The following is a 16,297-nucleotide window of genomic DNA, read 5'->3' as shown; positions in this document are numbered from 1 at the left end:
TCGAACCCGCGACCCTCAGATTGTGAGTCGAGCGCCTTATCCACCTGGCCATGCCAGGCACTAAAATGAACGACATGTCCATGCCCGATTTAACTGTTTATAAACTTTCTTTAACTTCACAAAAGTAGAAAAACATCCAAAAGCATGAAAGAATCACAAGTATCTTTATTTTATTGTAATAATGTTAATAGTTTATTGTATTTCCATCTGTTTAATAAGTTTTTATTAAGTAGTTAAGTGAATTTTTTATTACTGCACTTTTGTTCACGCTTCGAATAATTTTTACATGTTTTTCGTCTACATTTCAAGACAACTTTTAAGGCCCATACAAAAGCAACGACAGGAATTCTTCGGGCAGAAAACCTTAGAGATGTTCTTTTTGATATTGGTAGGTTCCAATGTTCAGATAAACTAATCATTAAATTTAATATTTCAGATATAGAAGCAATGGCTACTTCTTATTTCTAATTTGTAAATAATTTGTACAAGTTCATTGCCAACTACCCCTAGAAACTTATTGTAGGTGTGTTTTGTACTAGTATAAAATTTCCAAACTGTTAAAGAAAAGAACTGGCAAACGTCCGCGATTTAAAAGTTCTGTATCATGTGTTATCTCAAACATTCTGGGGTAAATTTGATGATTAATAGCTTGAGGGGAAATGTTCATACGAATGTTCTGATTCGTTCCTCAGAATCTCTGTTCCTCGTTTTTAATTGTTTCTCAGAAATTCATGTTGATGGTTTCTGATTCGTTGCCCAGAATGTCGCGTTTTTCGTTTCTGAATCTATTTTTCAGAAGGTCATGTTGATAATTTATGTCTTATGCATCAGAATCTAATGTTATTCACTCCTGAATTGTTCTCCAGAGAGTAATCATTCATAACTTTTGATCAAAAGTACGTAAACTTATTATATCAGAATAACATAAATAAAGGAAACCATTTTTATATAACAAACTGGCTAGAAGTATATTATATCATAAAAGAATAACTAGGAAAACTAATATGTATAATGAAACCTACAACGAATACAATGCACTGAATCATTAGCTGGATACCCTTGTTGTTAAAAATGTTTTTGACCTTAATCTCACGTAATTCAGCCTAATTAGGAGACTTATTTTATCCTAATTTTATCCTCCCCACACCCACTGGTAGCTCAATGGTAAGCGAAAATTTGAAGGTTCAATCCCTATGGCTGGCTTTATGCTTAAAAACAAAGAAACCTAAATCCACATATTAAGCTAATCAATCTAAGATAATATTCAGAAGTGTAAAAATTAATAAAATAATACAAAAATTGAAGACACTTGAAAATAATTTATATATATTAGACTGTTAAACCTTTCAAAATGAATATCAAAGTCTAATAAAACCAATGCTTGCCCAATTCATTACTTGATGTTTAGTAAATTGTGCTACAGAATCCAATGTTTTTTGTTCTTGGATTGTTCGTCAGAAATTCATAACATGGTTTCTATCTTGTTCTTTAAGATCCTATGTTATCCATTTTTGAATTGCTCCTCAGACATTCGTCTTGGTGGTTTCTAGCTTGTGCTTCAGAATCCCATGTTATTTGTTCTTGAATTGCTCCTCAGAAATTCATGTTGATATTTCTAGCTTGTGCTTTAGGATCCTATGCTATCCATTTTTGAACTGCTTCTCAGAAATTCATATCGACGGATTCCAACTTGTACTTTAGGATCATATGTTATTCGTTTCTGATTTGCTGCTTAGAAATTCATGTTAATGATATCTAGTCTGTGCTTTAGAATTCCTTGTTGTTCGTTTTTGTATTGTTCCTCAAAAAATTAACGTCGATGGTTTCTAACTTGTGCTTGAAAGTCTCCTGTAATTTTTCTTCAATTATTTCTCAGTATGACAGTTTTTTCAATCTGTAATTTATTGATTTTTATCTAGGGTTTCAACTCAACACGGAAATATTGTGTCTCCTGGTCATTCGTTACATGAGAAAAGATGGGACCCTTCGATTCGGAGATTTTGTTTCCTGTATTTTGCACCTTTCAATAGCTTTTGGTAAGAGAAAACATAAAACAGACTACTCCGTTTTTCCAATTCCAAATAGCCGAATCCTATGTAGAATTTGTGTAAATAAGTTAATGTCCAGCAATGAGAAAACTTTTTATATTTTGAAAACGAAAGCTTTATTGAAACATTTTAAAATGTTCATAACCACAAGAATTTGTTCACACACGCCCAAATATGCGTGCGCATGTGGGTGTATATACATGCAACATACATATAAATGTTATTCAACGGTACTTTGTGTAAATATAGTAAGATATATTTGCTAGGTGTTTACATTTTGAATGCATAAAACATCTATATATATATATATATAGAGAGAGAGAGAGAGAGAGCTATTCTCATGCATGTAACCTTAATGTTTTGTATAATTCAATATGTCAACACAACAATTAGTGTGGCCAAAAATCATAAACTAAACCCTTATTATATATAATTGAACAATTATTGGCTGAGATTCGATGACAAAACCTTTTCTTTGATGACTTGAGAACAGCAGTTTTCAGTAATTAACAATTTTCATTAGATTGGCTAGGTTAGGAATCGATATGTTACTTTTCAGAGTTGTTTGTTTCAGAAATTTCGCACAAAGTTGCACAAAGGGCTATTTGCGCATAGCCATCCTTTAATTCTGACTTGATAAACTATAGGGATGATAACTAATTAACAGCACCCACTGCTAAGTGTTAGAATGTTTTTTGTTTTGTTTTTTCTGGTCTAGTTGTGGGATTTGATTATCACTCTTATAGCGCACCCACGGCTTCAAAATGTGGAGGACATTATTGCGGAAACGAGGGCGAACCATGAATCGTCGGGTATGCTAACTTCTGAATAACATCAGAAATAGTTTGTTACTCCAGGAGTGAAAATTCTGGGTGTTTACGTTGTGGGTACACAAAAGATCTTTTGCAATGAAAACTGGACAAACACTTACATATTTTTAAATCTAAAGATTATTATATAATACTAATAAACAATTTGTTGTTAAAATAAATAAATATTCTTACCCACGCTTTGGTATAGAATAACATAAATAAAATAGACAAAAAATAATTTTATTCCAGTTCACACTGAAACGGTTCTTCATCAAGCAATTTACTAGTATATATGGCGTCTCAACCACAACAATACTTGCCGTATTCCGTTCGCTTTGAATATTCACGGTATTGGCGAAAAGCCTCGTCGGCATTAGATATAGCAGACATGATATTGTTGATATTGTTTTTATACACTCTTTTCTATTTTCACTTAGATGTTTTTATAACTACATACCTTGGACTGTTTTTAACATTTCGGGGAAGTAGGTAACTTTCTTATGCTAACATAACTTTTTAAAAGCTTGTGTTCCAACTTTTTGGTCGAGCAGCAGATTTTTTCTTTTTTAATTCCAACATCTGGCTTTCACGTGTTTATTCTTTCTCTTATAAATTTTACTACCTCGTGTACTAATAAATATTTCTTATTTTGTCTTCAATTTATAGACTAAAATTAAATAATTAAGTTATTTCTTTTTGCCTTAACGCTTGAATTTAATAGAAAAAAGAAACGATAAAATAAACATTTTTCACATTTAACCAAATTTGATTTTATTATATACACCACACTAAATTTGTTTTTCAGCCACATTTGAAAAGAAGGACCCTCTTCAAAATGGCTACGTAAAATTTTCGCTATCAGAGGTAAGATGCCCAGGATTTTTCGTAATTTCAATGTTTAGTAATTTTACTTTGTACTGTAAAATTTTACTATGTATTATGCATAGAGTTAAAAAAATCATTTTAATTTAGACAATCTCAATATTAGTTTATAATATTTTTAATCGAGTTCGATTAACTTCAAAATTTGTCTTGAAATGGTCATTAATAATTTTGAATTATTTTTTCTGTAATTTTTTATTGTAGTCATTGAAGGTGAGCTTCGATTAAGGTTCTAAATATTTTAATTTAGGGTCAACGGTTAGAAATTACGGTACAAACAATAATTGTAAAAAAATATTTGCAAAAAGTACGAAATGTATCTTTTTTGTGCAACTATGCAAAAAAAAAGGCACATTGTAAAATTTGGCTTAGAAACTAATTTTCAAGATTATTATAGGTATAATAAAAGTGAACAAAACTATTTTGGATGGATTGTCAGTTGATATCCCAAGCTAATTTTCTAATATTGAAATCTAAGCTGTACAAATGAAGAAGTGTTTGGTGTTATGGCAGATAAAATAAATATAACCAAACTATGACATTCATAATTCAAAAAGTATGTAAATATTATATCACTAATCTCAGTTTTTTTATAATTTAAAATTCTAAGGGTTATGTAAAGTATAATTAACTGTTTACAGAATAATGTTCAGTTCTTTGGGGGTGTCTTTCTGTTGACTTGAAGTTCATGCATAATTTTTTATTTACTGTCATATTTAGTGGTTGAAGGCGTCTCTTCAGTGCTGATGCTAAAAAGAGATAATCTGGTGATTTGTCTATAAGGTGCTATGAAGTTCTACCTCAGCAGCTACTGAACGATGAAGGTTCATCAGTAAATATATATATATTATAGAAAACCAAAAGACGATTATTAGAAAGGACTGATACTTGTAAACTAATATAATTTTGAAAATGAACCAAGAAACAAAAATCATGGTCAATTCTAAAAAGAAATTAAAACTGAAACAAAAAAATTTAATAACAGCTCCGTTTTAAACATATACTCAAAATATACCACTGAATAACAACTATCTACTCGAAACAACCCGGCCTACTGTACTCGATAAATCTTTCTGTTGTTAGTGGTTCAAAGCAAGACGTGCTGACGATATTTATGGTCACTTCTTGTTGGAATTATTTTACCGATATTTGTATTTTCTTTTTAACGTTTTTATTTTTTCTAAACGTCAGACGTAGCATGTTTCATGACCTCGATTGTTTATTCCAGTTCTTGGAATGACTTTGTGTTTTCACGAATGAATGATATAATGTTTCAGTGAAAAGTCTATGTCATGTTAATATACTGGTTTTATTATGGGAAGGAGTTTCAAGTTACTTAATTGTTACATCTTGGCCAAGTGTACTTTGGTCTTCTGTTGCTTCCTTTCTTGTTTTTCTAATCTAACAATGCTTTGAACTTCATCCTACCAGAAAAATTAAAAAACCTGAAATATCACCAGTTAAAAAAAAAAAGATCGTCCAAAATTCAGGATGAAACTAAACAATCAGAATGCCCTTGAAATATTAAATGTCAATATGAGTAATTATAAACTGCCTGTGGTCACTTTGAGAGATGGCGGTTTTCTTTTCTTTGTTTGTAGTAGTAGCTTGAATGATTGTACAAAATAGAAAGGGTACAATAACCATTACAGTAACAAATATGACTTTTGCTTTCAAAAATCAATAAGTTAGTTGACAAACCTATGAAATGATATTTAGTTAAAAATTGAAACAAAAAATTAATATGAAATACAGCAAGCCTAAAACAGCTTATTACTACGTTACATGTTTCGTTAACTGCAACTTTATTAACGCTCAGGGGATTGGAATAACAAGAAGGAATTCAGTGTTATATAATTCGGTATCGCTAGTGGCACCAAAACAAAACATTCCAGTGCAATTTCATGAAGTGAGTCGATAAAAACGTTGACATTTTTTTTTCTTTAGTATTCTAACTAAAGATTTCGTCTTTATAAATATTAGCTCTTAAAATAAACGTTCAGTTTTATTCTAATAATTTTAAATCTGTGAATAATTGTGTATCAGTGTTATAGTTAGTTACTGTATTGTTGTTTTTTAACATGTGGCTCAAAACATACTGTATTGTCCTTAATTAACCGCACCCCCCGGTATTTTTACAAAGCTTACTTTGTGTGACAGCAATAGTAATCCAACATATAATCCACTTTTATTTCCGTAATTTAGATTTGAAAAAAAAAAAGAAAAACAAACTTATTAGCGTTGAAATCAACAAATCACACGAGAAAAATAGAATCTGGAACTACTAAAATACGTTAATTAGCGGCAATACGGTACATATGTTTATTATTCGGGTAAATATATCAAGTAATTACACATTCTGCATAGAAAATCATCTACTGTCCTTAAACACGGATTATATTTATCTGTGTTCGTGGAACAATAATAACTTAATTAGAAAATAAGAAGTTATACGTTTGTTCCTTTTCAAAAATTAGACTTGTTTACAAAATTTGAAAAACATTAGAGAGCCCCTGGTTAACAAATATTTTTTTTTTCTGTCATATTTTAATCACTATGATACTTGTGTTACTACACAATTGAGAAAGCTTTAAAGGCTGACTCTTAACACACAAACGGTTAGCAACATCGTCGCTTCATTGGCCCAAAGGATGCCTTATCGTATGTAACTATTAAGAAATGTTTATAATTTGCGTGAATGTTACGCAGTACGTGCCTAAATAGTTTTATCTAGTGGTGTTATTGGTTTCAAGTTATAAGAAAAAACGATAAAACAAATCGATAGAATTTTAAAGACTTAACTACTTAACATAGAAGGTTTCTTTAACTGTACCTTAAGAAACGTAAACTTTAACAATAACTACCGATACGCGCATTTGCAAATTTCACAATAGATTAAAATTGAACAATACCAACAAAATTAATAAAAGGAATGTACAAAACTAAACTTGTAATTTTAAATTGAATTAAATTGTATACTTTCCTTTGCATATTACAAAATGTTATATTTAAGAGCTAGCTATGAGAAAGTTTTTGTAATCAGAACATATTTCTATTACGACCTGATTATCAGAATCCTCTTGTAATCAGAACATTTTCCTATTATGACCTATCAGAACTCTTGTAATTAGTCCATCTTTATATTTCGAACTAATTTCTATAACACTTGTAATCATGCCATTTTTCTTCTACGACCCGATTTTTAAAAGTTATTGTAAACTGACATTCTTTCTAGTACGACTCGATTATAAAGCTATTTGGTTATAAAGTTAACTTGAAATGCTGTCTTTCTATAAAGCATGCATGACCTAGTGGTTAGGGCACTCGATTCACAATCTGTGGGTTCGAATCCCATCACCGAACAAGCTCGCTGTTACAGCCATGGGGGCGTTAAGATGTTACGGTCAATCCCACCTTTGTTGGTAAAGGGTAACTAACAGTTGGGGGGTGGGTGTTGTTGACTAGCTGCCTTTCCTCTAGTCTATCACTTCAAAATTAAGGACGGCTAGCTCAGATAGTTTTCGAGTAGCTTTACGCGAAACTCAAAAACAAACAACCCCAGAATGGTCTGAAGAAAAAGTCGTGCTGTATCATTACGTTACTATAAATTCTTGTAATTGTAACATCTAATAATTATGTGTAACACTGAAAGTTGCAACTACCTTGGCACATTTTCTACAAGATTTGGTTATGATAATATCAAGCTGTAAAATTAACAGAGTTAAATATTACATTAACAAGTTTAATGGTACTAAAATTATTCAGTAAAGTTTATAAACATCACCCGATTAGGGTTTTGTAATCATTTGTATTCTTGACAGATTTTAAGCAAAATAATATTTATCAGATATATACATATATATATATAAATTATAGTTGTACTTAGCATGTGTTGTGCATGTCATCATTTTTGTACCTATTTCAGAAGTGATGTAAATACGTATTTTACTAAATCATTTTGAAAATCTCTCTAGTGATGGTTTGATTTTTTGCTATTGTTAACTACACCAAATAAACGATAAAAAATACAGACAAGATTCATTAAAAATGATCATCACTTATTGGTAACTGATGACTCATTCTAGAAATCCCACTTTTTATCCATCTTTCTTTGTGATGTTTCATAAAAAACTAGGCTCCCTCCCTAGTGCAAATCGAAGATATGAGGCCCTTTTAAAAACTATTACTAATATCAAATTAAAATCAACAACACAGTCGAAAAAACTATAACCAAAGTCAGCCAAACCCTTAAGAGATAAATCTTCATTATAAATAATATTATAATTTTCTTGCGTAGGGGATGAAGGTGGGAGCTTTCAGGAACGTTCTTTCTGTGTTCCCGTTTGTCTTGGTAACAACCCGGATGTCACATAGGAGGTCTGTCTAGTCACTACTTTAAAAACTTTTTTTTTACCAATCTTTAAATTTGCTATCATGGCAATAACCAGTAAAATGAACAAAATTTTCCTTTTCAAACCCAAACACGTTTCTTCTAATATTTCAACAGTAGCCGTTTACAACATCAATTGATTTAGAATGAATAAAAGTTTCTAATCTATTTATGCACCAAGTTGCTCGTAGGCCCATGGTCTTGTTATTATGAGTGAAAGCAAAAAATTATATGTTATAATGTTTAAACTATGGTACATCTGCTGTAACCAGTGCCAACTACGCCTTTTACCCAATATCGGGGCTCACCAATGCGGCTGGGATACGACAGACATGGTAGTTGTTTATGCGCTATTTGTTAGTCACAGAATACCTAATAACAAATATCAACAAAAAATACTATCAGTACTGTAATTAAACCCACAAGTTATTGCTAGGGTTTTCTATACATTTTACGAAGCAAATCAGTAATTTAACCGTTTTTTTGTCCAATTTTTTATATTGAGTCTTGTAAGAAGTAAAAACATCTTTGCACTCGCTATGATGCGACGTATGTGCTCCAATGGTAATGAACGGTATCTAAACATGTCGGTAATTTGAAACTTAAAAGAATCAGCATTAAATCATATGTACTTTCACACTGAAACACTCTATGCTGGCAAATAACTGTCAGATGGTAGTATGACAAGCGCAGAATAACCATGGTGTAACGCTAAATATAAAAAAAACGTTTTGAAAGTTGTATGCATGTTTTTCTACGTCTTCTATACTACTGCTGCAGTGCCTTCGCCACTGAAATACTTGAACAGATAAATAAAGAACTACGAGAATACTTAAGATAAAATACATTTTATTATGATTGCAACACAGATATTGCTGTTACTTTTATTCTAAAGATGGCGTACAAAAAGAAAATATTTAGTGCATAATTAATTTTATGCAGTTTTTGTTTGACAATTACTTTACCGATATATATATATATATATATTTATCTGCTGAAATTTTTTTTTCTCTTTTTTGGAGTTAGAAATTGTCAAATTCTTTAATCATTGCCGTTTGATGACAGGAACTATGCAGTTCTCAATATAAAATGTTGTTACTCATTGCACTAAACAGACGTGAATATTTTACATATGATGCTATGTTATATTCTAACAAGCATTCATTTTGAATGTCTTAATTCTACTTTTTTTAAATATTTTATTGAAGGAACAAACAAAACAATAACGAAAAATACGCTCTGCTGGTGTTTTAAACGTTTATATTTAGTAACTAGCGTGACGTAACTAGCAAAACAAATAGATTCATTGTAGGAATAAGTAAACATAAATAAATTTTGCTTACGTTGATATCACTTAAATCATTTTGTGTTGTGTGTGTATGTATCTACAACTAGCCAAGTTGGATACACTATCAGTAAGAACATATTCATCAGCATTAACATGCTTTTTCTTAAGTTTTCAGTTATTTTTCTTCACATTCACGTGCTGCTGGTACATTCCCAGCTAAAAAGACCCTAGTTAAATAACTTAAATGTTAAATCTTTTAACAAATAAAATGATACCTGTCCTTAGAGATGGTTAAATGTTCACAAATAATTAGCATGTATTCATGTTGGCTTAGTTGGTACACTCCAATTAAAACAAAATCTGAAAAATGTATATAATAACTGTGCAATTAATATGTTATCTCAATGAAATGTATAAATAACAGGTTTTATTGAAAATATATCCACACTTTCACAAGATGAAATCATTTGCATGGAATAGTCTTCAAAAGACTTTGGAGTCTTAAAGCATGCAACAGATACAAAGGAAGTTATTATGTTGGAAACTTAGTTTTCACCTAAAAGTTAAAATGGAAAATATCTGAAACCGTTTTTAACGAACAGCAACTTCAAGCTAACAAGCAAAGAAATGTAACAATATCAGAAAACGAGCTTAACATGTGTTTGACAAACTCACAACGAATACTTACACTCCTTGCTTTTCTTACAAGGTGAAACACATCTTCTAAGTCAACAATGTTAAAAACATTTCAACAAATAATTTCATATTTAATTACAAACGGTAGGCATTTTTGGGGAGGAGAGGGGGAAATGAAATTCATTTTTAAAGATCCTTTTTTGTACTATTTACTTTTTGATGTTCAACTAAAAATATTGTGAAAAAATGGCTCATTGTCAACTCATTGCTACTGAGTTATTTTGATTAATTAAAAACATTATAATGGCACTACAACTTTTGAAAATGCAAACGTTCATGCTATTTATGTCATTTTCACTGTCCATATCTATTTCAAAGCCATTCAGAATAGGTTCAACTAGATGGGGTTGAGTAATATTCTTTACTTAGTTTTTGCTTTTTTGGGTCTAAAATTTCATAACATTGTATATTTCCTACTAAAACTGAGGTTAAATACCTTGAACAATATAAAAAAAAACAATATAAAAATACAAATTCCACTTACTGGATTAAACAGATTTGTGGCAAAATTTTTGATCAAAATATTTCACTTCCATAACAAAAATTTTTTCCTCTGTACCTCTCATAAGTTTCTCACATGCACTGAGCATGAAGAGTGGGTTAGAGTTTGCTGTTTTTTTGGATTAATAGCAAATGGTTATTATTTTGTATCATAAAAAAATAGTCATAAGAAAACCACAATTCTCAGCTGTTGTTAAGAACCACTGCAACAGATCACTTAACTGCACTTTTAATTATTAACAATTTTAAGCTACTAAACTTGCATGTAGGCATACTAGATCCATAATGACTAACTGACAGGTTCAACAACACAAATAATGGAAACTATTAACACTGTATTCACAAAGTATAACACTAAAAGAGATGACAGTTTCAATGCAATACAGGAATAAAATGTTAAGTTGTGAAATAGTCAAATAGATTAATGGAAACTGTTGACACTATAACCAAAGTATTTAGCATAATACCACAGGAAAAAATAACATATTCTTAATAAACACTAAAAGAGATGACAGTTTCAATGCAATACAGAAATAAAAGGTTATACTTAATTTACGACATTTCAATCTTAACTGCTTTTCTATCTTTAAAATAAAACCCTCAAGGAATATCTTTGGCCTTACACATGAACTTGTATGTTACATTCATAATTTAAAGTTGTTAAAAAATTTGTCTTTCTTAGATATTTATTTTTAAAGATTGAATATTTTGTTTATATTAAATGGTACGAGGTGACTCATGTACAGTTCTTCAACTTAAATCATAAGAAACCACCCATTCATCACAGTTTTCCAGTTGCTTGTCTGAGAAAGTATAAAATTAACAAATAGGCTTGACCAATACTCAGAAAGGTCAAAAAAGATTTTGAACATACTATCTTATAATGCTGTCAATAAAAACTTTTATTGTTAAATAACTTTAGATAACTATAACCCTTTGTCACACTCAGAAGAAAACATTTTCAGATTCTTACTTATTGTTAAAAACCTCTAAAATATTTTTATAATCTGGAAAAAAAAAACCTTCACAAGTCGCTTTATTTTACAATTATTTTCTCTTTTAATAAACAATAACCTGAAATACTTGTGGCTGTAGAGAAAATGTTAACAGTACAGAAAAATTCAATCATAACAGATCAACAAAATGGATCACAGGCTGATATCAAACCAGAATTGAATTGTATGGCATTGAGCATTCTGAGTAAGAAGCATGATCACTAAGGTACATCCATATCATAGCCTTAGAATACTGTTTCTTAGTCATAACCTGTTAAGAAGTTTGAGAACTCCCAAAACTTTCACTAATAATCTTTTGCTAAACTTCATATATCCTCCAAAACACTACTCTCTTTGTTTCTCAGCTATGAGTTATATTTCTGCTTGCTATCATTATACTCCTCAACAATTAGACAGCTCAGCATTTCTTTGTAATAACGAAGGCAAGTTATCTGAGGTTTTGTTATGTATGACATTATCCAGCTTTCTTTCCTTTACTAGACCTGTAATCTGTTGCATTTTCAAGTTTTGACAGTTGTAGCTGTGACTCAATATGTCATTTAGTAAATTTACAAGATTAAATATTTGTGGTTGTTTTTGAGTTATTTGGGCAATACATTTAAGAATTTTCGGGTGGGCAACAAATTTTTTTTAACCCCAGTTAAAATGCCAGTTAAGAAAGTTTCATTAGGACTGTTGAACAGGTTGGAATTGTGGCACTGGACCTAAAATAACCAAACAGTGTAATTTTCAAAATAAATTTTGTCTACTACTCTTGAATTGAAACTTGTGAAATGAGAGCTTGAAAATAAAGCAGATACAAGTCCAGTAAAAGGGAAATAAGTTAGACAATGTCATACAAATCAAATCTTGAAAATAAAGTATACTGCAGGTCCTGTAAGAGGAAAAAGATTATTTTAATATATCTTAAGTTCAGAGAACCAAACAACACCATTGACAAAATTAAATTTTAAAAAATCCTTCTTCACCATGGTTTCAACCTGTTTTGATTTTCAGATCTGACATTTAAATAAAGTGTATATCATATGGTAAACAGTACAGTAAAAAATTATATACTTTAAATAAAACTAAGTGCAAAATTTTAACAATCAATTCATATCTGATATAAGAATTGTGGCACTGGAATATATAAACAAAAAAGAAAAGACTCAGATATTTAATTTACAAAACACTGTCACATCACATGATCATGACTAAGAAACATCCATTTTTATGCTGAAAATGTTTCTTCAAACATTAAAGCATAAAGTCTAAAGTTTAAGCAGTACTTGAAAGAATGGAGCATGATGACCAAGGTACAAAAGCTGTCCAGCCTGAGTGTGTTTTAATCCTTTCCTTTCCACAGAACTTCTCTTTCCCACTGGTCCAGTAGTTTAGTCCTTGGTCTAAGGGCAACTGTTCAGTTGTCAAAAATTCAACTTTTTTGGTTTCTGCAAACACCAACTGGTGAAAGTGACAGAGCCTTGATGGAGACAAAACTTTATGCTCCTTGGTGCTGTTCACAGAGGAGGTGGAGGACGGAGTGTACAAAAGTGACTGCAAACCTTCAAAACATAACAGAAAAGGGAACAAAGCAGAGGAAACATCCTTTCTTGCATCACTGGCCTTTGAAGTAGCAAGCATCTTGTCAGATGGCATGATTTGGTTTTGTAAATCATTCAGATCTGCAGTTAAGACAGAGGGTTGCCAATTCAAGTCAGTGTGCAGAACCAAATTGTCCTGGGCATCCATAATTTGAGAATCAAAAGTATGAAGTATCAATTGAGTTGATGGAAGACAACATCTTTGAACGAGACCAGAGGCTCCAATCAAAGTGAGGACTGCTGCAGTGTAAGTAACTGTGGACACCACCACCACCTGAAAATAGCATGTACAAAGCAGTTTAAAGCAATGAACTAATATACAAGATGGCTTATAAGTAACTTCTTAAACATAATCTCAATAGCTTGCTAATTAGATCACTAAAATGCTGGTTGGAAGTTCTTCATGAAATATAGTTTTCATTAAATTTTTTTGATAAATATGTCAACTATGATGTACCAAACAAACAAACTGAAATTTATGTGTGACCATATAAAGATGTATTAAAAGGCATTAGACTTTTCTTATGAATCTTGTTTGAAGACTTTCAGTATCTTAAAGTATGATTTAAACATATTTCTTTAATTTTCCAGCAAAACAAACATTTATGGTGCTGCTATTCATTAACCCTTTCGAGACGGGTCATGTGTGAAATGCCATGTTATCTCGTTTGTTGATTGAACTATTTCATGAACTTATGTAAATAACTTTGGTATCAAACTGTAGATTATAATTCAAATTTTAGTACTATACATTACTCAATTTCTTCATTTAAAAGTAAATATTAAAAAAATACAAATGAACATTGATTTTTGTGTGTCACATGGTATGTTGAATGCAGCACTGGTTCAAATTAGATGTTTGTGAAGTCAAATTACCAAGTCTGTAGTTTTATATGAATCAGAAACTTATATTACCGATATTGACAAGTTAGAATATAAAATAAGAAGTGTTATCTTTTCTATTCGCCAAGATATTGCTCATGTAATAAATCAAACACTGTTGCACCCCACCCACCTCTTTCCACTTACTTCTATATATATATATATATATATATGACATGAATAACCAATCAAAAGCTCAGAATGTCCCCTAGTGGCTTTATCAGCCATTTTAATGGGCTTGGATGCCATTTCTTTCTTTTGAACGAATATCTCAATGAGGTAGGGTGTCTTTCGTCTGCTCAAAATTTCATATTTTTTTAGACCAAAACACATCTTAGTTATTAAGCTTGATAAGTTATAGTGGAATTCTATGGTATTAATTTAGTAATTTATGATATTTTAGTTACTCAAAAGTATATATAAAACCTAAAAAAAATTAGTTTGTTTCATATTTTGCATATGAAAGCATTGTAATGTTTACTGAAATTGTGCCAAATTTTGTTAACATTCGCTTACTAATTTAAAAGTTATAGCATAAAAACTATAACAAACACAAAATGGTTATGAGGTCAGTCCCAGGGACCGAGCCATACTAAAAGAGTTAACAAGCAACTAGTGGTGGATTATATCAAAATGTTGTCATCAGTATGATCCTAAACTATACCATAAAGTACAGACACAATATTAACACTCAACTGTATTCAGGCATATATGTTAACCAGTTAAGTACAATAAACTGTGCACTAAAGTTTAAAAAAATAAATGGTTAATACAAAAACCACTGAAAGATCTAAAGAGCATTTTAGGAAAGCTACATTAGAAGGCAAAAGCTGAAAAATTCTCAAGATTAAGTTTCTTTGAATTATAAAATAAGGTATGTTTTCCTCAGCTAAAATGCATACCAAGTATGTGACTCGACAAGATTGATATAGTCTCTTTTTATCAATAGGTTCACCACTACTTTAGCCATGATTAACACATTTATCTAGTCATGTAAATATTTTAAAGGTTTAACTCAGTATGATAAACAAGCGTTATCTATTAAGTATTATCTAAAACACTGAAGAAATTGAAATCCCCAAATACAAAATAAACACAATTTTTAACACAATAAATTACTTAAAAAAGGCTTATTTGGTGAATATTACAACAGAAAAACTAAAAAAAAACAGTTTATAAGCTTTTAATTTATGAAAACAATTTCAATGTCAACTTATTTTGCAATCACTGACTTTGGTTGATTATGTAAAAGATTCAGATGTTAGTGTAGTGAAATATCATTAGATTGGAAAAATCATATAAAATATTTAAAGATCTATATCTATCTGCAGAGGAAAGTCAAAGTTGTCATAAAGTTTTCATCTTCAAGTTCAAATGGATGCAAAACAAATGAGTAAAGTTAATTCATAGTTCAAACAGACCTGTCATTTTTTTTCAGAATTTCAAGAAGTATTTCTGCTGAAACTATTTTGCTTCACATTCTACAACATCAATGTAAATTATACAAAACTTTCAATAGTTTTATTATCAGGCTGTAAGTTGATACTTTTTCAGAATTTCAAGAAGTATTTCTGCTGAAACTATTTTGCTTCACACTCTACAACATCAATGTCAATTATACAAAACTTTCAATAGTTTTATTATCAGGCTGTAAGTTGATACTTTTTCAGAATTTCAAGAAGTATTTCTGCTGAAACTATTTTGCTTCACACTCTACAACATCAATGTAAATTATACAAAACTTTCAATAGTTTTATTATCAGGCTGTAAGTTGATACAACTGTTCACATTGTATCTGGATTTGATGAAATTTCCTTTTATGATGTAATGTTTTTTGTTTTACTTACAACCTTGTTTACTTAATGATAATTTCACTTACACCTGCATTGATTTTCTCAAGAACCATCTGGCAGCTTCAACTGTGAATTGGGAAAGTTCAAAATTCTTTTGAATATTTGTGATTGTGTATTTATAATTGTAAGGTTATTTGCCACATTGCTTTTAATCTGGACATAAAATTATCATCTATATCACAGAAATAAATGCATCTTGTGTTTGTATACACCAAAAACAGTTTTTTGTAGTGAAACATTCTATAGATCAATGATCTTAATCATGTAGAAGTTTGAATGTGATAGTGATTATTACCAAAAGTGTCCATTTGGCTCAGATCAAAATCATGTTATGGTCTCAAAATAT

General features: G+C 30.4%; 2 protein-coding genes across 2 annotated transcripts in view; one reads left to right on the top strand and one right to left on the bottom strand.

The window, feature by feature from the left end:
• LOC106462431 (calpain-C-like) overlaps nucleotides 1-4,489 on the top strand; it is a 63,913-nt gene extending 59,424 nt beyond the window's left edge. The window contains exons 17-20 of the mRNA XM_013922357.1: nucleotides 310-388; nucleotides 1,920-2,036; nucleotides 3,666-3,724; nucleotides 4,463-4,489. Of these exons, the coding sequence (XP_013777811.1) occupies nucleotides 310-388; nucleotides 1,920-2,036; nucleotides 3,666-3,724; nucleotides 4,463-4,489 (282 nt within the window). The remainder of the gene's footprint in view (nucleotides 1-309; nucleotides 389-1,919; nucleotides 2,037-3,665; nucleotides 3,725-4,462) is intronic.
• A 7,928-nt stretch (nucleotides 4,490-12,417) lies between these two features.
• The window catches only part of LOC106462573 (protein CNPPD1-like), a 32,827-nt gene continuing 28,947 nt past the window's right edge, over nucleotides 12,418-16,297 (bottom strand). The window contains exon 8 of the mRNA XM_013922511.2: nucleotides 12,418-13,490. Coding sequence (XP_013777965.1) covers nucleotides 12,891-13,490 — 600 coding nt within the window. The 3' untranslated portion in view covers nucleotides 12,418-12,890. The remainder of the gene's footprint in view (nucleotides 13,491-16,297) is intronic.

This window comes from Limulus polyphemus, unplaced genomic scaffold, assembly GCF_000517525.1.
Source record: "Limulus polyphemus unplaced genomic scaffold, Limulus_polyphemus-2.1.2 Scaffold46, whole genome shotgun sequence".
NCBI lineage: Eukaryota > Metazoa > Arthropoda > Merostomata > Xiphosura > Limulidae > Limulus > Limulus polyphemus.
Note: the sequence above shows the minus strand (reverse complement) of the source record. Positions and strands in the feature narration are given on the sequence as shown.